This window comes from Equus quagga, chromosome 8 (assembly GCF_021613505.1).
Source record: "Equus quagga isolate Etosha38 chromosome 8, UCLA_HA_Equagga_1.0, whole genome shotgun sequence".
Taxonomy (NCBI): Eukaryota; Metazoa; Chordata; class Mammalia; order Perissodactyla; family Equidae; genus Equus; species Equus quagga.
Genome location: NC_060274.1, coordinates 63,015,840 through 63,038,236, shown reverse-complemented (window position 1 = coordinate 63,038,236; position 22,397 = coordinate 63,015,840). Strand labels below are relative to the sequence as shown.

Genomic DNA, 22,397 nt, shown 5'->3' with positions numbered 1-22,397 from the left:
ACACCCTAGAAGAGATTTCATTAAAAGAAAGACAAATAAGGGGCTGGCCCCGTGGCCGAGTGGTTAAGTTCGCGCGCTCCGCTGCAGGCGGCCCAGTGTTTCGACGGTTCGAATCCTGGGCGCGGACATGGCACTGCTCGTCAGACCACGCTGAGGCAGCGTCCCACATGCCACAACTAGAGGAACCCACAACGAAGAATACACAACTATGTACCGGGGGGCTTTGGGGAGAAAAAGGAAAAAAATAAAGTCTTAAAAAAAAAAAAAAAAAAAAAGAAAGACAAATATGACTCTTAGGTGCTTTTCAAATATGAGTATCTTACGAAGTTTTCACCAATCCTCAAAATCACCCTAAATATAACCAGACTTAATATTTAGAATTTTTAAAATAGTTGTGATCAATTCTAAAGGGAACTGCCCAAGTTACTTTTTTTTTTCAATAAGGAAAGCTGTTAAGTCCTATGAAATTGTCATTTTTGTAGGTCAAAAATGATAGCATATTAGCAATCTAATACTGTTCAACATAAAAATTCCACCTTGGCTCTCCTGAGGTCTGCTAGACTGGTCAAAGCACAAATCTAAAGGGAGAGGGATCTTCTAAGGGGAGAGAGGCATTCTTTTAGAAACTGCACATTCTTTGACAAACTGGCTTTTATTGAACGTCTATTATGTGAAGGTTCTGCCCTAGGTCCTACGGTTTATTTATTTATTTAGCCTTAATGATTTACTATCTAGTTAAAAAAATTAAATATAAACAAACACAGATATGATTATCATTAAAGTTAATTTTACCAAGCTTAAAAGCTTCCTATGCTGAGAATTGAAATAATAAAGCATTTGTGGAGGAAAAAAATTCACCCATCTTTAAATTTTAACTGGTCAACTTATCTTACAATGGAATGGTAGAGTGTAAATGTTATTTTATACCAGCACCTAAAGCAAATAATAGGATCTAGCTCATAGGCACAGGGAATGGTTTTAGGTGAAGGCTCTACCTTTTTAACGCTATGTTGGCTATCCATAAAAATGGAAAGGTTTGGCAAAGGAAACAGGAAAAGATTGGGGTCGATTTGAGTGAAGCAAGTACCTTTCGGGGCCAGATGGTAGATTTCTCAATGTGATTTATAATACAGAAAGCCTGAGTTTAGAGAACCTCTGTGATTTTATCTCAATTTTAACATATCTAAATATTCTATTAAACATCTTTTGCTGAAGAATGGTATAATCAAGTAATGCAACTAGTCAGTATCTGAGTCAATGCAGAAAAAAATATTAAAACATATACTATACACAGATGCTATCATTGTGGCAACTTCTACCACAATAACCTCTTATCCACAAAGATTCATTAAGAAAATCAAATATAAATAGAATGTATTTAATTATAAATGTATATTTTAATTATTACATATTACTATATAGAAAATACAACAGGGGGGCATATTAAGTAAGAGCAAGTTTTAGGCTTGAGTTCACAGAACAGAAAACTCATACTCACTTGGGTATTACTATTGGAACACATAAGTATTTCCAAAAAACAGAGAAATATTGGTTATCTTTCTTTTTCAACTGTTTCATTGGGAAGAATCTTTTTCAGGTGATAAAACTTACAAGCTAAATTAAAATGCACTCTACTCTTCATTGGCAAGCCACACCAGCAAGAATAATGTGACCAGAGAACTTGGAAGTTTTTGATTTATAACTATACCATTCTCTACTTATAAGGCTGCAGTCTAGGAGGCAGAGCAATGAATCATTACAATTGTCTCTCTGGGAAATGTCAAAAGATTAAGTAAGCGCAGAAGAAGAGAGAAAAAGAAAGAACACACATTTCTGTCCGAAAAATGCTCCTCAATTAATGGGAAGATATCACTAAAACATAAATGTAGTGCTAAAGAAATAATAATTAAATTTTTTAAATCTTCAAGTAAGACAAGTACTAAACCATAATGCTTAAACTTCCTAGGTGCAAAAGGCAGATCATCCTCCAGAGCTCTGACAACTAAATTATTCCTTATTCAAGTATCGCAGCGACCTAGCCCTAAATACTAAGAGTTTGAAAAAGCAAATTTAAGCTGAGGAAATGAATTAGAAATTTGAACCAATCATGAATGGATCCAGCTTTTTTAAAAAAGAACACATATAATTTAATTGATACTTTGCCAATACAAAAATAAGCATCCACAGAACGTTTATTTACTGTTTAAATTACTCCATATTTTCATATACCATGAACAGAAAATATATTTTACCCCACACATAATAAGAGCAAACAAGTGCAATCTTTCAAACATTAAAATTCATAATCAAATATGTACAACACATAAATAAACTTATACCTCTAACAGTTAGCTTGTAACAAAACAAAACAAAACCAAAAACATATATTGCCCAAAGTCACTGATTTACTTAAAATTCTACGTATGGTTACACAGCTCAATCATAACAACTTGAATCTTTACTATACTGCACAAATTTAGATTGGTAAATATTTTTTTAAAAATAGAAGGGAACAATAAGAAATACCAAAATGGTTATAAAGAGTTTTCCAAACATTGGAAATAATATACAAAAATTAATTAGTTGGGAGAAAACATATTAAATGGATCCACAGGGTAACTGGTATTACACTGGTATAGCTTAAGGAAAGGAAACTGGTGAATGTTTGGATTGGAAAGAAAATTTGGCCTTTTTATAAAAAGAAGCATTGACAATGACAAAACCCTATGATGGAGCCTACAACAACTCTGTGAGACAAAGTGTACAGAGATTTAGGCTGTAGACCTGAAAACCACAGTTAGGAAGAAGAATCATCTCAGGAAACAGACAACATCAGAACACGAACACACATAAATTAAGGGCATACTGTTTATCACTCCACATCATTGCACATATGATAAGAAAACAATACTGCAGTCCTTCTTGAATAAGAAAGTTTTCAATGAAGTAGGAAGTTCCATGAGGAATACAGGTGTAGACAATCTTATTACCACAAATTTAGTAAATATCAAAACACTCAGTGGTGTCATTAAGCTAATTAAATTACCTATATTTTTTACTGGAAGGGTAATTATTTTTCCCTGCCTTCATATGTTAACTTAAAATCATTTATAAATGGAAATATAGATTCAGTAGAAAAGACTTTTCACATGCAGTCCTATACAATGCACTCTGCTTCATCAACTTTTTTTCAGTATTTCACAGTGAATATGTACATTTCCAGTATATACAATCACATATGTTCAACAGATGTCAGTGAGCTGTCCTCTTGCCACACGTTTCTTAATTTGCATATACATTTATGTCTCCAGATAGATGCTTTTCTCCTCTAGGCAGACACACAGTTAGCCTGAAGAGTTTAAGTTTTTTAGGATTTTAGGAATCTAATGTCTTGATTTATCTTGAATGGATGATAAGATGAGGAGTCCACAAAAAAATGCAGCTATACATGCCAATCTTTTCAATAGAGATGAGTTATCTTTGGGAATAATAATCTGTGTAAGATCATTAGTGATCTGAGAAATTTCGTGTGCCACACAAACAAATATGAAAGTGCTGACAATGATGTTGAGCATAGGGTTTCCAGGTATGAGTACCAAGATACCCCTTGTATCCGCTGCCAGCCATATGTGATATTGGCAAATAAATAGCTGGAAAGAAAAATATTTGAAGTTAGATACGCAGAGAGGGTCCATGAATATATCACAGTTTTTCCTAATTTAAACATTTGATAGCATAATTATGTTAGAAAGCTTTTCCAAAACCATTTAATTCTGTTTCACTATTGGCCCTGAAAAGTCTACTTGCAGCCCACTCTCCAGAACTCCTACTTGCTGAAGCACTGCTTCAAAGGCCCCAAGAAATGAACCATACGAAACTTCTAACTTTAAAACATTTCTTTGCATGACATAGAAGATGGCTGACAATGATATCTGCACTCTGGTATTGAGATGCCAAATAAAGAATTACTCTGTGTGTCTCTCTATACATATATGTACTGTATATATTTGTGAATATATTTATGTATGTGTGTATATGAATGGGAAATGGCATAGTTTTTAAGATGTCCTCATGTTTGCTCTGCATGGCCAGACCAATGTCTTGAACTGTATTCACATATTTCTAAAGAAAGTGTATTTCAACTTCTAGTGGTATACACATTAGATGACACCATTACTACTTTTTTTTTTGGTGAGGAAGACTGTCCCTGAGCTAACATCTGTACCAATCTTCCTCTATTTTGTAGGCAGGATGCCGCCACAGCATGGCTTGATGAGTGGTATGTAGGTCTGCACCTGGGATCTGAACCCATGAACCCTGGGTGGCTGAAGCAGAGCATGTGAACTCAACCACCATGCCACTGGGCTGGCACCACACCACTACCACATTTGATTGTGACTACAAATGTGGTTCTTTTATCACATTAATTCAAAATATCAAAAAGTAGGATAATGCTTAAGCTACTTCAACAAATACGAGAACTATAAAATTTCCACATTTTTAATAAAAATACCAAATTGTAAATTCATTCAATTAAAGTTAATAAAACCTCTCATGCTCCAAAGATTAAGAGGCTGACGAAATAAACATACTTTTGTCTACTGAATGACTTGGTAAATCATTCATGATCAAGAACTGTAAATTCTATACAATTTCTCATAAATGAGACAAAAAATAATAGAACATTTATTTAACAATTCAAAGAGAAATTTATTTTCCCTATTTTAAAGACAACTTAATAAATCTTATACTCTAAAATGTATCTTTTATGATTACAATATGAATTCTACTGTTTTAAAATGTTCTGTTTCGAATAAAGTTCAGAATTCTCAGAATATATTTCAAAACCTACTTTTAAACTGATTTTGTAAATAATTTCATATTAGGTATTGCATGTAAAATGTAAAGAGTTTAAAAATTTTCTCCAAATTTCCAACCATGAGGGTGAATTTTATTATAAGCATAAATAAACTAAATTCCAGTAATGTAATATTTAATTTACAGATAAATAACAAATCAAAATCCCCTCAACTTGATTTCTCTCTCTTCATAAATTTCATTTATACCTGTTTACCTTTTTTCTCTCTTGACCTCAGCATCTAGGTTGTGCTTGAAAGCTTAAGATAATATAAAGAGTATTTGAAAGTCATCTGTGTCTAGTCATTTTAATAAGGCTTTTGAAAACATTCTATAGTACTTTACCGCTGTTGAAAGTTTTGAGTTTTTTTCCCTATAAGTCAATAAATAACATAGCTTTGGCTTAAAAAAAAGTATGTCCGATTTACACACCCGTACATATATACTTACACACATGCATATAACACTTGGCTGTGTAAGACAGAGCAAAATATTAAGGTACCAACCTCTAAGGAAATTTTTCCAAACCAAGCAAAAAATGTACTGTAAACTGAACGGGCACAACCAGGGATATTCCTTATTAGGATGAAGGCTAAAATCTAAAAAGAAAACCACAAAGACAAATATTAATAATCTGTTTATTAAAAACATTTTGCTTTCCTTCAAGTGATAACTTTCTTCTTTATGTTCTTGAACTTGATACATACACAATGGTTTTTCTCAATAGATAATGTATGAGCAAGTTATTTCTGTTCTTGAGTCTACCTAAAGTGGATCTCTCAACATAGGGTCTATATATTGCATCCTAGTGCAGATTTTATATTTTAGGTAGTACATGGCTGAACAGTTTTATTTTATGTATACTGGAAAAAATATAAACCCACCTTGAGGCCCTTTGTGTAGAAAAAAATGATACCACATTTATGTGGTAAAATTCATAAAATCCCACGATACAATTTTGCTTCTTTCATAAAGCATTTGCCTGGTTGGCAGCCACTCTCCCTCTTTTTGCTCTCTTCAAAAGCCTCCTTCCACTGACAGCCATGTAAACATAGGAAATGGCATGACATCTGTTGCCAATCTTCCTCTTTTTTTTTGCTTGAGGAAGACTGTCAATCTTCCTCAATTTTCTAAGTGGGATGCCACCACAGCACGGCTTGATAAGTGGTGTGTAAGTCTGCATCTGGGATCCGAACCTTTGAACTCTGGGCTGCCAAAGTGGAGTGTGCAAACTTAACCACTATGCCACTGGGCTGGCCCCTGGCATGACTTTTAAGATGTCCTCATATTTGCTCTGCATGGCCAGGCAAACAATGTCTTGAACTGTATTCACATGTAATATATTTTTCCCTCCGGATCTTTTCTCCCCCAGAAGAATCTTCAGCTTTTGGGCTCCTGGCCTCCACCTCTCTCCCCCATCCTTTTGTAACAGGTGCAACAATCTTGAATTTTCTAAACCTCCAATTCAGGGCTACATCCACTAACCAGTTTATGAAGCAAAGAACTCTCCTCAGAATCCACTCTCCGTATAAAGAACCAAGAAATTGTAAAGAAAAAAGTATTTCCACTTTTACAAATACCTTTCAAAAACTTTCTCTCATAAAAGGATTGAAAAATCTATTTATGCTTCACAGAAAAACCCCATATTCAGTGTTGATCGCACTGGGCATTTTGTCAAAGGCTCTAGGAAGAGGTCTCTGGGATGCATAAAAGATGAGGAAACAGGAGATAGGTGGATAACTCTATCATTGGGAAAAAGGAACCAAAGTGAATGACTCAGGTAAATTAAGTGGAGTGATCCTCATGGGCAATAGCATCAAAGAGACTCAAGTCTGAATCTGGCCTTTGCCTTGTATTAGTTCTGGGACTTTTGGCAGGGAACTTGACTCCTTTAGGTCTGTTTCCTCATCCACACAAATGGGGATAAGATTTACTTTGAAAGGTTGATGTGAACGTTAAATGAGACAACACATAGGTACATATAGACGCTGTGAGTCATTTAAAGAAACACATTAGGTAATTAATAGTACAGGAAGTATACATAAATGGTAAAAATCATTAAGGTGAGACCTAAATCAAGCCCTTAAACATAAAACTATTTAATGAGTTATTATAATTAAAGTATTGCATAAACTGTAAAATGCTAGAAAGAATGATACATACACGTACAAATCACTAGCCCGAGCATCAGAAAATCTAGGAATAGTCCTAAGCAAATCACTTTCCTTCTTTCTGCCTTTAATCTACCATTTCCCAGTGTGTATTTATTTCTTTAGCATATTCAAGTCTAGTGTTTGTAATACACTTAGTAAACAATGTGATTAGGGGAGTAGAAAATCAAAGAAATAACAACCATGGAGAAGACAACTGAGGTCTGGGGAGACATTCTTATTAGCTTGATAGAGAAATAATAATAATACTTAAAATTTGTTCAACATTTATAACTTGCTAGGTACTGTACTAAGCACTTAATATACATTATTTACGGTTAATCATTTGTATGCTGTTCTATAGCAAGCCCTTCTAGAAATTTCTATCCAGACTGATGGAGAAAACCAAAAGGTCAGGATTCAAGGATTGATGCATAAGCCTTTTTCTGGGTCAGGCTGAGAAAATACTTTCTAAAAGGACACTAGGAATCTTGTACATGTTTAAAATCTTAAAGAAGCCCCCTCAGATAAGTATTCTAAGGATATATAATCATATACAATACAATGATATATAAGTACATTTATATAAACACCCACCACCCACCTCCACCTCCACCCCCACATCATCTGTTGGCATCTGAGAGTAACAATGAAACGTGATAAGGATAAGGATGTAATCTGTAATATTTGGGGCTACCTGGAAGCTTTCTGATTTTTTAATGGGGGACAAGTGCCTTGAAACGAAGCAGAAGCCAAAAAAATTTGTACATACTTGCTTCAATTTCTGCTGTCAGTCCATTCTTTTACTCTGCAATGGAGAAGCTGAGGCCTTCACAAAAAGTAACTAAGGAAATATAAGTATGTGGAGGATAGTGCCTGGAAGGGAAGGTGATAAGGCTCAGGGGCACTCATGTTAGTGTTACTCTCTGTGCTGCCACTCTCTTCCTACGCTCCCCTTATATTGTTTGGTATTGGTGCACTGTGAGTGGGAACACCTCCCTTCCATCATATGCATTACAGAACTATATCAGATATGATATACAAAGAGTTACTGGTCAGCGCTACTGCTGTCTGTAGAAGTCATGAAAATGCTATCTGAATACAGTATAATGTTTAAAATTTCATCATCAATTGTGTCTGGAGAGTCTATCACACGCTTGGTTCTACTGACTATATAGAGGTTTAAGAGGAATAAAACAATTCCTGCAATGAAGAGAACTTAGGACCTAAGAGAAGATCCTCCAGGAATTCTTCCTGCTCCTCTTTTTGGATTACTCATTTTTTAGGCCTCCGCTTACACACTACTTCCTCCAGGATCTCTGCTCTGATAACAAGACGGGTTAGGAAGAAGTCCCATGTGCTTCCCAAGCGCCCTGTACTTAACCATCCCCACACCGATCACCATGTCCTATGATTACCTACAGCCAGAGGTATGTCCTGCAAAATGTAAATCTGATCTGAGATGCTCCTAGCCTCTGCCCACCTGCCAGTCACTACCACACACTTCTCCAGACCTGGCTCTCTGAGCTCCAGCCCCGGTGGCCTTCTTTAACTTCCCTGAATGTGAACAGGCTCCTTTCCACCACAGGGCCTAAGTTCTTGTTGCCTGCCTTCATCCCTCCATTCTCAGCTTAATTTTCTCAGGGAAATCATCTCTGATGCCTGACCACCCTCGCTCCAATTCCAACTAAATCACATCTTATTATAGTCTCTTGTAACATCACGTGCTTCTGTTTATTTTTACATGGTGCTTATATGATTACTATCTGTAATAGAAGAATGCAGGCTCTGAGGGTAGAAATTATGTCTGATTTAGTTACCACTGTATCCCCCAGAATAATGTCTAGCATGTAGTAGGTATCAAATATTTGTTAAATGAATAAACAAAATTGTTAAATGAATGAATGAATGTTTGTTGATATACATCTCTATTAGACTGTAAGTTCCGTGAGGACAGGAGCTGTATCTTGTTTAACATTGAACCTTTTACATGTAGCATGGTACTTAACACATAGTAAATCATTAATAACTACGATTAAGTAAATAAATAAATGAAGAAATTTGAATAAATAAATGAAGAAAAAGCAAATATGAGGAGAATTAACATTTTCTAAGTGCCCATTAAGTGACAAATACTGATCATTTCCATACATTTAATATAAGAACCTTTAAAAAGAGATTTTAATATCCTTGTTACAATAGAGGAAGGTAGGGCTTAGAAAGATTATGTAACATACCTACATTTTATAGAGTGTGATCTCAAATCTCTCTGCCTCTAAAGGCTGTGTTCTTATCAAGAAGTAAGAAGAAAAGATTTTTCTAAATCAAGATAATTACCTGTACCACAGAAACGGATGGGTGGAGTTCATTGCATTCTGCTTTGTTTTTACAACTGCTTGCCCAGATAGAATAGGTCTAAAACAAAAAATACATGGATTAGTGCACAAAAATAGTTATGCCTTAAAAATTCTCAGTATTTTTTAAAACAGTTTTCTTTATTTATAACATTATACTTCATTGTGTTATTTAAAAACCTTCAGTAAAAACTGCCCATAGGTTTGCTCATCACTTGTTTTGGTGTGCTCAACTACCCAAATATTGGAAAGCAGAGAGAGAGAGAGAGGAGCATAGGTCTGTGCTTTTCTGGAAATAGTGATCATAAGGTAGTGATGGCTCTTCCTGTCAAACAGGTTACATTATATTTTTCCCCAAATTTATGACAACTTTTAAAATTCCTATTTCACTGAGCTCTCAGTTATTCTTTATGTTTAATTTACATATATATTCTCTTTAGAATTTATGTTCAATTAAAAATTAAAGAGAAAAAGAATTTTAAAAGATTTTATTTATTAAAAATAATGGATTAAATTCCTATCTCTTAATTTTCTAGATAATTTAGGATTTTGGAGAGCTAGAAGATTACATTTTGAAACTTACCAAGAAAGAAACTACCGAAATAAACAATAGAAAATTTGAAATTTTGTTTGAAAAAAGAGGTTCACCCTTTCCTTCAGAAAGTACTTGACGCTTCTGTAAAGCCAGATAAATGAAAGCAAACAACATTCCATGAAAGACTATCTGGAAAATAAGGAGAGAAAATTTGTTTTAAACAGCTACTTTTCAATAAATAGTAAAAGTATTTGGTAAATAAGGACAACAGGTATAAAACTAAGTAGGTTAAAAGCTTAAAGGCTTGAAGTTTCTATAAAGGACAAACTTCAAGAAATGAAATAAAGTCAATGATTATTAGAAATTATCAGCAACAGACAAGCGAACATCTCTCTCAGCAATGTGAGACGAGCTGGTGCATTTTAGCAGTTTCAACAATAAGCATAGAAATAAAGACAATTTAAAAGGAATGCTAAAAACTATTGTGAAGACTCATGATAAAATTTAAATGTACTCAACCAAGGTAAAATATATTTTATATTGGTACTTTCAATCAAATAAAACAACAATAACACCACTAAGATCATACTATTAAAAAGGAGTATTTGTATATAAGAATGAAAAAAAAAATATGCTGGACCAGAAACCACACAAGCTTTCTTTTTTAAACCAAGACTTAATGTAAGCTATCATATCATAGCACACTGCTCTAATGAGAAAGTTAAGAATTTAAAATTATTTGATGTCAAGACTTTAGCAAAGCTTTTTATTCACATATGGTTGTAAATTTTATTATTTTTATTATTTTTTTATTGAGAGCACGTTGATTTATAACATTATATAAATTTCAGGTGTACATCCTTATATTTCAACATCTGTGTAGACTACATCGTGTTCACCACCAAAAGTCTAGTTGCCATCCATCACTGTACAAATGTGCCCCTTTACCCCTTTCACCCTCCCCCCCACTCCCCTTCCTGTCCGGTAACCACCAATCTGTTCTCTGTATCTATGTGTTTGTCTTCCACATATTCATATACGGTTTTGAAACGCAATGTAGTACACTGGACAATGCACAGGTATTGGAAATCCGGAATGGCACAGAATAGGCACCAAGAAAACATTTGTTGAATGAAAAAAGAGATGAACGAATGATACAAGGAAAAGGGGAAAGAATGAAAATGGGCAATTAATATTTATTCAGTGTCTATTATTTTCCAAATGCTGTGCTGGATGTTTTACATTTTCTCAGTCAATTGAATCTTAACCATCCTTCAAGATTAAATTCATGGAATCATCCATGACACTGCTCTCTCTTCTTTATACATGTCTACCACAAAATCCACACTGCATAGTTTAGCACTCAATTATAAGTAGTAATCTTGGGTTTTACACCAGATTGTAAGGCTCAGAAGCCTGGTGGTATGTCTTCTTTCTCTAATACATCCCTCATAATGCTAACATGTAGAGCACATACTGGTGCTTAATAAATATCGTCTTGACTGGCTGAAGCATATACATATGAGAGACCAGCTGTAAGTCAAAATTATGACTCAAACAAAGCCCACTTTACAGACAACATTTTTACAGCATTTTCCTGCTGATATACATATCCATGCATACCTTTTCTCTGCTATAAAAAGGGAGAGCAGGGCTGCTTTGATTTATCAAATCAACATGTTTCTTTATTCTAAAACTAAATAAAAATAGATAAAAATTTTCCAAATAATTTTTTTAAAGTATAATTTGAAATGGCAAAAGATCACAAGGTAAATACATACGTAACGGTCTAACCTCCATCTGAACCACCATTCATACACATTCCCTTTCAGTTCAAAACACTTGGACAATGGCCAAAGAGAAAAGATCTTCTCAAATGCACCCTGAGAAAAGGAATCCAGAAAATAAATTAAGACGGTACAAGTCAATACTTGCTTTGCAGTTCTGTTACAAAGTGTAGTTTTCTAAAGGGAAGAGTATATAAGGGTCATTCACAATTTTAAAATTCTATTTATTTCATTTGAAAATATCACTTCATTTGAAATTCATTTGAAAATAAATTAATTTTACTAATGGCTAATAAAGATGACTTAAAACTTTTTGTTAACTTACTTTCAATGCACATGAAGGGCTACTGAGACTGCAAAATCTTTTAAAAAGCTGGTAATTAGAAAAGTAGTCCATTTAAGTACACGAAAGATTGCATTAATCTAGTACACGAAACAGCTAATACTGATTGATTAAAAAACAAAAGTATAAAAGACTTCAGCCAATATGATATCAATACCCTAAAGAATTGTGGTTAAGGTTAAAATATAGTTTTTCTTTTCTAAATGTCCTTAATGATCTATAATTAAACATTTGAGTTAAAAGAATCCTCTGAATTAGCTCATCTTACTTAATCAACTATACCCAAATGCCATTTCCAGCCTTTGAAACGAAGTTTACAATTTTACTCTGGTCAAGTTAGTGAATGATACCCTCTTATTAACCTGACAGCCTGGAAAATCTGGGAATGAAGGGGCAGAAGTCTTGGGTACATTCCTGCACATTAATGAAGTCTTTCAAAGAAGAGAACAAAAACTTCAATTTCCAGACTAAAGAATGACGACAAGCTCTATTAAGGGACGTTCCATTATTAAACCTAATGCCACAGCATAAAAAATGTAATGTTACAATTTTTAAAAAGGTTATTAAACACCAAAGAAAAATATGAAAATAGTATTATATTTCAGGTAATGCTGAATCCTTAGGTCAGACGAACTTTCTTTTGATAAAATGTAATATTTTCCATTTAACCACAGAACTTAAAATGCTTATGGTTTATTAAAAATAGATCCTATCAAAATCTATGCCTCAGAAAATTAAGGATGATTCTTATTAAGAGTTGCCATATAAAGTACTTGTAGATCATATATATATATAGATATGAAATATAAAAATGATATAATAGGTATATATGAGATAGAGATATATGGTCTTATAGATCATATCACATATATATGATGTATTTATAATTTAAAATTTTATTTCTGATTAAAATTTTATTTCTTATGTAATCAATAAACAAGTATTTATCGGGCAGCCATCTGTAAAAGACACTGGGCTATATGGGGCTATGTCCTTTTTTTCCTTGTTCAGTGGTTGACACTGATGCAAAGCTGGGGAAACCTTCTTAGTCTCTCTATTGAACCTCTGGGCTGCCTTCCTTTCTCTCCCTCAGATGCACCACAGTGTTAGGAATTTGAATGAATAACTGTGAAGCAGTTGCTGCAGTTGCCTGGCTATTTCTTTTTACATCTGCTTATTGTTTCCTCATTATTTTAAATATCTCGGGCAGAAAATGTTGGAGGTCAGGAAGAATTATATAAATGCTTTATGTCTAAGTATGACAATAAGTGTGAAAGTCTACAAAACAAACAAACAAATAGCTTTATAGGATTACACACACACACACACACACACACACACACACACACACACAAAATGCTTACATGGCATTTGCACCTGACGCAGCCAGGTACAAGACAGAGAGTGCTAGAGATGGAAGTAAACTGCAGAATATGTCACAACTATAGACATTCAAATTAAAATATTTTGTTGTAAATATCGTGCTACCCAAGTAATATATCTGCCTGATGGACTGACCAGCAGGTAGCAGTTTGCCACCCTGCTAAAGTAGCTGAGAAGATCTCAACCATCATAATAGGAGGATAAAAGGTTAGAGAGAAGAAAATGATCAAAAATTTTATTAATAAACATGCTACATATATACAAACTTCTTTTGCTCCTAAGTTGGTTTTACTAACTGCTAAAATTTTACTCTGTGTAGTTATGGAAAAATCAAGCAACACTTTGAAGCAATGAATAATGCACAAATCAAGTTGCAAATTCTGTCAAGAGAATTTTGATCTCCACTTAGAGTAGTGTCTTGTAAGAGGCATTCAATAAACCTTTGATTGATCAAAGTCAAGTAAAATGGATTTTGAACAATTGCCAGAGGAAGAGCTTTAAATTGCTCTTACAACAAAAACAGTAGTGACAAAAGTAGATAGGTCTCAGAAGAACTACACTGAGTAGTCAACTATGGAGTGACACTTTTATTACAGTCATTAAAAAGTGAAACTTAAAAAAATGCTTTGACTCTTATCACATACTTTAATAGACTTAAATTTTAAAATAAAATAGAACAAAACATAAACCAAAAGAATGTACAAACCTGAGAATATGCCAAAAAACATATACATAACAGCAAGAAGGCGAGTTTCAACAGTAAGCCAAAATGCCAGAAACAATTTCCTACGAGAGAAAATATTTAATTTACTAAGAAATATAAATTTACATTAGAAAACATTAAATACTCTCTATTTAATGTATTAATACTCTCTAATGTAATAATACTCTGCATGTTCTTAAACTAATTTAAGCTGACTACAGGATACACAAAATATATCCAAGTAGTATAAATTACAAGTAGGACAAAAAGGAAAAAAAGGTGGAGGATCCTTGCTAGGAATGAGGCTACAATATACACCTGATACCCTATATAACTGCTGTTCATTGACTATAAATATATTTGAAAATACCTCCTGGATTCAATTACACATATTCATTATTGAAAGTTACAACAAAATTTAGAACAATATACTCAACGTAATTCTAACACTCACTCACTTTGAATCTAACTTAGGTAACACTGCTTAAACATTAAAGTTCTAAGGAGAGAGCTTAAGAACTCCCTAATGGACTAGGATTTAACCATGATTTATTTTAACATATGCATATTTTAAGATGTATGTTCACAATAATACATATTGATTATTCACCTGATTAATATGCTGGGTTTGTGTTGAGGAATTAAACTGCAGAGGCTGTCCAAGGACACTAACGGACTTTCTTAAAGGCCGGAACACAACTCTTTCCTGAAAACTTATTTGGCATTATAACGGAAGTCAACAGAAAATATCTTTTGATATATAATATTTAGTTGAAAGAGTTAAGTTAAATACATTATTAAAAATAAAAACTTCTGGGGCTAGCCTGGTGGCATAGTGGTTAAGTTTGCGTGCGCTGCTTCAGCGGCCTGGGGTTCACAGGTTTGGATCCCTGGTGCGGACCTAGCACTCACTGCTGGTCATGCCACGCTGTGGCGGCATCCCAAAAAAAATAGAGGAAGACTGGTACAGATGTTAGCTCAGGGCCAATGTTTCTCACAAAAAATAAATAAAAACTATTTTTCAAAAAAAGGGAAACTTTTATTTGAATGATATGATCTTGAGGGGGAAAAAGTATTAGGATAAATGACTGTGGCCTCACTTTGAACATTATCAATAACTGGTTATATAAAATTTGAAGATGACAACCTTTTGGGCACTTAGGTTTTCTTATATGTAAAATAGATAGATAATCACTGCTTAAAGAGTTGTCTAGAAGATAATTACATTAGTGCTTTTCAAACTTGTTTGACAGAAAAAGCCTTTTTGCAAATGAATGTTTACCCCAAATCTCAATATATATTAAGAAATCAAATGAAGCAGAGCTGCCAAGATTGGAGCAGGATGTAGGGGCATGAAGCCCTGTTTGGCTTTCCCTTCTCTCTGCTAGTTGTCTCCATTCTGGCTCTGTGCAAGATAGTTTGAAAACTGTTGCATTAGTTAATATGTAAAACGGCTCTGAAAAATTTAAATTTAAAAAAGCAAAAACACAACACAATAAAAATACACACTATTATCCTACACTGTTAAATTACTTGAACTACTTAGCTGAAACCATTTAGAAACATAGCTTAAGAACAAAATTTCAAAATATCAATACTACACATAAATTTTAACTGTCTATATGTCTCAGTAAAAACAATAGCCTTTAGCAACTAAAAAGAAATTTAGTACATTGAAGGACTATATTTATTAACAATAATAAGAGAGTATATTTACCGTTTGCTTTTTTTTGGATTATCTGTGGCCATAGTGCTAAAGTTACATATATGACCATGAACCATACAGTGACCAAGGGGACAAAGTAATAGAACTGATAAGGCTGATCCATTACTATACACAACACCACTACCAGGAAATTGAGACGAAATAAGACCTATTGAAAACAAAAAGAAAAATGGTTTTCATTTCAGGTGTGCATGAAGAACAAAGATAGATTCTCTCTAACAGAGTATAAATGTTTATTTAAGACTAAAATAATAACAGTATATTTTACTAATCCCTAAAACTACATTTGTTCTACGATCACTGTAAAGAGTTGAATATAAAATATTTATGCATCAGTATATTAACTAAATCCCAGCAAAGCATCAGCCTGAGCTGTCCTCTGGCTACAATTACCATGTTGTTAAATGTAGAAAAAGACTCATAAACTTCCTTCCTAGGGCCATAGTTTATAAACAGAGATTAGATTACCTCAACGAAAGAGTATCCATTTCATCTCTGTTTGATGTTGATTTTACCCCTTTTGGGATTGAGAGTTGTCATAGATACAATATAATATTACTTAAATTAAAAACTGTCTTTGGGACTTTTGTCACAGTCATTTCAGACAGTGTGATGTCATTCAAGGAACACAGAATTTGAGCAGATTGATATTAGAGCTGTCCCACTTACTATGCGACTGTAGGCAAATTATGTAACCTCTCTGAGCCTCAGTGTGTCTGTAAAATGAAGATCACACCTCAGGGTTGTAATGATGGGTAAATAAACTAATGTTCAGAAACTGCCTAGCACAAGGTCGAAACAATATTAATCCTCTTCTCAGAGAAAACATAGCATATTCTAATAAGCCCAGGTAATTGTAAATTTCTACAGAACTGAAGTGAATCAGCAATGTAGTCCCTTGTGTAATAGTTCTTTAATTATACATTCATCTAAATTATATTTTCCCTTCACTCAGTAATAAATTATTTACCTCAAAATTATTCATCTCAAATTAAATACAACTTTAAAGTGCTATTTCATAAATTCAAATTATTCATGGCCTTATAATGACCATATTCATATTTTCTCAACATTTAGGCACAAAAGCATGTTGAAATGAAAGAAAAAGAAAGTAATTGAATTCATTCCCACCTGACATACTCTATGGATTCCAAAATCTCCTTTGATCCAAAAGTATGAGAAATGCCCATACCCTGTCTGAAATAGATATGCAGCAACCAGAACACGAACGTGCATGTACACAGGCAAAAACTGTCGACAAAAATAAATAAGAAAAATATACGTTGGCACCATCATAACCAGTACATTTAACCAAGATAAAGGATCATCATTACCATTTGGCATTAGCCCAATGAGAAGATTTATTCTCAAAAGTTAGGCATTACAGCAGGGGTTAAGCAAATGTTCTTTGGAATCAGATATACCCAGATTCAAATTCTGATTCTGACACTTACTAGCTACGTGACTTTGAGTTTTCTAAACTGCAAAATTAGACTACCACCTCCTTTCCCAAAGGGTGTTTGTGAGAAATAAATGAGTTAATAAATGTGAAGCACTTTGTACATTTCATCCAGTTAGAAGTAAATATATGATATCCATAATTATTAATCAGCATATATGCTGAATATAAGGTCACTCTGGATTTCAGATTTCCAAATGAGAAGATAAAGAAAAACCAAAAACCTTACATTTTTGACTCCCTTAAATATGTAGACTTTAGACTTGTAAACAAAATTGTCGAATGACTACTTATAAATTTATTTAGCAAAAAAATACATATTTAAAAATATACAAACATAAGTTAGAAATATTATTTCCCTTCCACTCATTTTATGAAGTCATTTTATTTTATACTCCTACATCAATGTTTCGTCATGACCAAGACCCTTAGAATCACTTACCATGGTTTTTCAGAGCATCACCTCTTCACCTCTAAGTTGAATGAAATACAGCATATTTCTAATCTATATTCTATGGGAGTCAATTGGAAATATTTATCTCATTTACAAGCCTAATCCTCATAACCTTTCAATACTGTCATTCCACCTGTCTACCACCCATTGGTCCTTTAGGTGTATATTCATGCTCTCCACAACACAACTAGTGCACTGTTTCTTAAAATGATGTTTAAAAGGCTTGTTCAGTGACATCTAACCTTTGCAATTATAAGACCATTCTTTTAGGGATAATTACTAAATCTTTGTAGAATTTTTTTGGCTTCTATTTTTATAGACCCATCTGATCACCACTGTAATTATCCAGCATTAACACTGCTTATGGTCACTTTAGGTTAATGTGTCTTCCCAAAGTGATACTTTCTAGGATAAAATAAAATAATTAAGCAGACACCTTAAATAGATTTTATAAGGCCTTGAGTGTATGCATCTTTTGTATATATCCTTGAGAATCCTATCTTTTAAGACACCTAGGGAGAAGGAAAAAATGATTTTGTCCAGGTACAGAAGGCACTGGGTGAGCAAAGAAAGGGTCCTCCCATCTCAGGGAGGAGGTAACACTTAGAAAGTATGACACATCCTATACGGTGTACAATGGCAGTCCATCAGTATCTGAGTTCTCTGAACACGGGAGAAAGAGAGGTCTAAGTTTTTTAAATTTTGAAAGTATAACAATATTTGGTCAAACTTCCTAAAATACAGTAAAGGGCAGACTATAAAACACAATAATCCAAGTTGTTATCTTTTGATAGTAACTTGCCTATTCTAAATCCTCTGCAATTGTCATCTACAAAGTTTCTTGCTAACTTTAAATTGTTAACAGGATGACACGAAATACTATGCTTAGATTGTCAGTTGTTTCTACTACATTAAATTAAGGCCAAGTAAATACAAATAAATTATTGCCCTATCTTTTAAAAAAGTATCTATTTTGTTTTTACAACTATACATTGCCCTAGAGTCAGCAGGTGTTAGGAGAAGAATGGAAAGGCAGAAAGACTGGGTAGGAAATAAAGAGGGTCTCTAAATGGTAGAGAGTATAAAACATAAAAGAGTTGGTGCCCTTAAAGAAACATTAAAGTGGCATTATTGCCTATATTTTCTGAACTTAAATTCAAAATACTTACTGTACTTGCTCCAGATATATGATAAATCAAAATCACAAGTTGCATCCAGCCTTTCCATTCATCTGTTTGTTCTCTATTTAATACTTTAGTCTGTGTAAAAGAACCAAAATCTTTTAAAATTCATAATGAAGCTACTGTTTGAACAGTATACATTAAGTATGTGAAAATTTTTCTTACAGAATGTTAAAGCTAATGCTTCTGTCAAAAGAGCCTTGGGGGGGAAATACAATTAAAGATTGCCATTTCACTTCTTGATAAACATACAATAAAACTATTTAAAATATAATATAAATTGGAAAACTAATATAAACTAAAAAAGATTTTAAATATTTAAGTTGACATTTATGGTTTTAGATTAAGATTACATTTAAATTATGACAGATGTGCTTGTAAAACTAAAAGATGGCATTTTATAATTTTAAGAAAATCTTAGAATTTCAGTTAGAAAAGATCTTACAGTTCCCTTACACTTTATTGTGAAAAAAAGCTCTATCATTATAGTTTATTTTCCCTAGAGTATTCTCACTGGAGATGAAAAACTGACTAATCATCCTCATATGAGAGCTATTTCTTAGAATAGAATTTATTAATTCAAATAGATCATGCCTTATAAAGGAGTCACACTAATATTCTTAGCAACTACAGCAACGCTAAAATAAGAAATTCAGAATATTGCAAATAGTGCCCACATTATTAGATAAGTTCTAATTAATGTGTATATATGTCTACTGTATAAATATATAAATATATGTGCATACAGGCATTTATTAATATAATTACTTTTTTTACTTTATAAAAGATAAAAGTATTTTATGTTTGAAGACCATTATAAAACTGGGAGTGCCTCCACTTTCTCCATCCCAAGCAGGCAAAATAACACTAAGTCATGACATCTTTTTCACAGGTCATTATTTTCCAACTTTCCAACAACCTTTATGAGACTCTTAAGAGTCCACTAAGTGAATTACAACTGCAATATTCCTCTTTTTTATATACGTTTGTATATTCTGGCATAATAAATGATATTATTTCTTTAATTTAGAGTTTGTAATGAGATAAGAAGAATAACATGACCTAAAAAGAAAACAGCTCTTACCTCTTTAGTATTTTCATTGTAAAATACTCCCAAAACCAAGATGTAGATAATTGGAATAAAGAAAGTTGAATGTGTATAAAATTTGTTTTCCTTCATAAATAGATTTGCACGGTCACACATATAGAAATAAGCCATAATCAAGCCAAGTTTGCAGAAAGACTGTAAAAGTATTTCTAATGGAGACACAGGGGTATTGATAATATTTTTCTTTTCCTCTCCACTTTCCAAATCAGTACATGGCTTATTCTTCCGATGAGCATTACGATGAATTATATAAAAAATTAAATATCCGACAATAGATAAAGTGAAAAAACAAGCAGCTAGCTTCTGCATGAGAGTAAGAGGAGGCCGAGGTTGACAACAGGAACCATCTACAGGCTTCAAAATCTTATTGCAATACACGTTCATGAGAATCATTGCACTCTGTGAACAAATCAAGTTATTTGGTTATTATCTTGTCAGTAGTGTATTTCTCCTGTGAATACTACTGACTTTTCAGCACTGAAACCAAAATGCTTTTGTACTTTTTGCTACCATTTCCCAAACACTCATGCAAATAATGGCGGTTCTTCAATTTGGAATAGCTAGTTCAGGGCTTTTCAAACTTCTTGGGCTATGATCCATAATGAAAAATTCATTTTATAATGTGATCCAGAACACACACACAGGAAATAATGGCAATCCTTACTACTTGGAATGCACGCTGATATTTTCTATTCTAGTCTTTTAAAAAAAAACAAAACTGATTTCATTGCCGCTACTGGGCCATGACCTTCAGTTAAAAAAATAGATGTCAAAGACCAAAGAATTTTAATTAGCAGATTTTCAATAAAGAAGATACCAGGATACTTAAGACAGTCTCAAGCTTTAGATATGGAAAAAAAACAAAACGTAAAATAACTGCCATTGAAAAATAATTCTTAGCTCACAATATTTGTAATATGTCTTTCATTTGGTTTACAGTTTATTGACCACTTAGGATGCTACAGTTTTAAGATTTCTAATGTTAAAAAAAATGTGGAATCTTCGACATGGTTTCATTATAATAAAAATATTCTAGGCAAGCTGTCAAGATTCTGTCTAGTTAAAGGTTCAGTCAAATCTAGTTTTATAAAAACTTTATAGTTTACGCATCTTTGAAACTCTAAGATGATTATATTATTTAAGCCTAAGCATTCAAAATACTCAACTATTTAGAAAATCTCATTCTTTCAGCCCTGAGATTTCAGGAGGTTCTGTGCCTGCCATCCCTGCAGATGCTAGCCTACAAACTCCATCCCAGGTTCTTAACCAGTTTCAGGGGGTCCATAACACCCCTTAAAGTATATGGAGAACTATGTGTGTGTATACGCAAACATCTGCAGGAGAAGAACGGAATCATTGCTTTTTATCAGATACTCAAAGGAGTTATGTGATCCTCAAAAAGGTTAAGAATCACTGCTTTATAAGAAAACTAACTCTAAATAATATCTGTTGTACTGTGTGAAAATGTATAATTATACAGTTCTCTTTCACACTTAATCTAAAATCTCTTTCCATCCATCAATCTGGATTTGTTCAGTATGCACTATGTACCTTGAATACTGCTTAGTGTATAAGAACTATAAAGAAATAATAAAAATTATTCCACATATTAAAAAATGTGCTCTTCACAGAAGTCAATCTTGTAAGTTTAAGGTTTAAGGAAAAGAGAACATAAAGCAGCAGTTTTCAAACAAGAGTGTGATGAGAACTTACAAGCTTGTTATGAGACAAGACATATTGAGAGTGACTAGCACTCAATAAATGAAGTTTCATTTCCTCTCTTCCATAACTTCTTTTTCTCTTAGAGTATACTAAAACTCTCACTTATATCTTCAGCTAGATGATAGGAAGTAAAATTATTTCTAGATGTAGGGTTAGATAGAATAACTACAAGTAATTAAGATTGCAATAAAATAAATTATTAGCAGGTTCTAGTGACTTATATCTACAACCAATTAGATATTAGATAGTTTCTATCTACTGACAGATACAAGAATTCTTACAGTTTCTCTGCTTGATTCAGGAAGATGTAAGCCATCCAAAGATTCCATGATGGTTTCTTGAGCAATTAATTTGGAAACACTGAACATCTTAACATTCGATTTAGAATTTCTGGTGCTACTATTCAAAATACTGACTGCAGCTTCATTGTAGGCATCTATCTTCTCATTAGTGATCATTTTTCTATTTTCACTTAAGAGATCTTCATAAACAGGATCTGCACATGAAACACATTTTTAAAAACCCATTTAAAATATCCCTGTGGGTAGAAGTTGTGATCATACAAGTTAGTTGATTGCATTTCATACTTTGTTTTTCAAGATCAGAGAATTCCAGGCACCTATAATTTATTTTTA

The 22,397-nt window shown here is 33.2% G+C and overlaps 1 protein-coding gene across 1 annotated transcript in view; it reads right to left on the bottom strand.

Moving 5' to 3' along the window:
• Positions 1–1,420: 1,420 nt before the first annotated feature.
• Positions 1,421–22,397, bottom strand: part of CASD1 (CAS1 domain containing 1) — a 46,510-nt gene continuing 25,533 nt past the window's right edge. The window contains exons 8-18 of the mRNA XM_046670222.1: positions 22,044–22,258; positions 20,017–20,439; positions 18,921–19,010; positions 16,970–17,089; positions 15,830–15,986; positions 14,116–14,195; positions 11,678–11,779; positions 9,945–10,085; positions 9,345–9,422; positions 5,364–5,456; positions 1,421–3,650 (exon numbers count right to left, since the gene is read on the bottom strand). Of these exons, the coding sequence (XP_046526178.1) occupies positions 3,384–3,650; positions 5,364–5,456; positions 9,345–9,422; positions 9,945–10,085; positions 11,678–11,779; positions 14,116–14,195; positions 15,830–15,986; positions 16,970–17,089; positions 18,921–19,010; positions 20,017–20,439; positions 22,044–22,258 (1,766 nt within the window). The 3' untranslated portion in view covers positions 1,421–3,383. The remainder of the gene's footprint in view (positions 3,651–5,363; positions 5,457–9,344; positions 9,423–9,944; positions 10,086–11,677; positions 11,780–14,115; positions 14,196–15,829; positions 15,987–16,969; positions 17,090–18,920; positions 19,011–20,016; positions 20,440–22,043; positions 22,259–22,397) is intronic.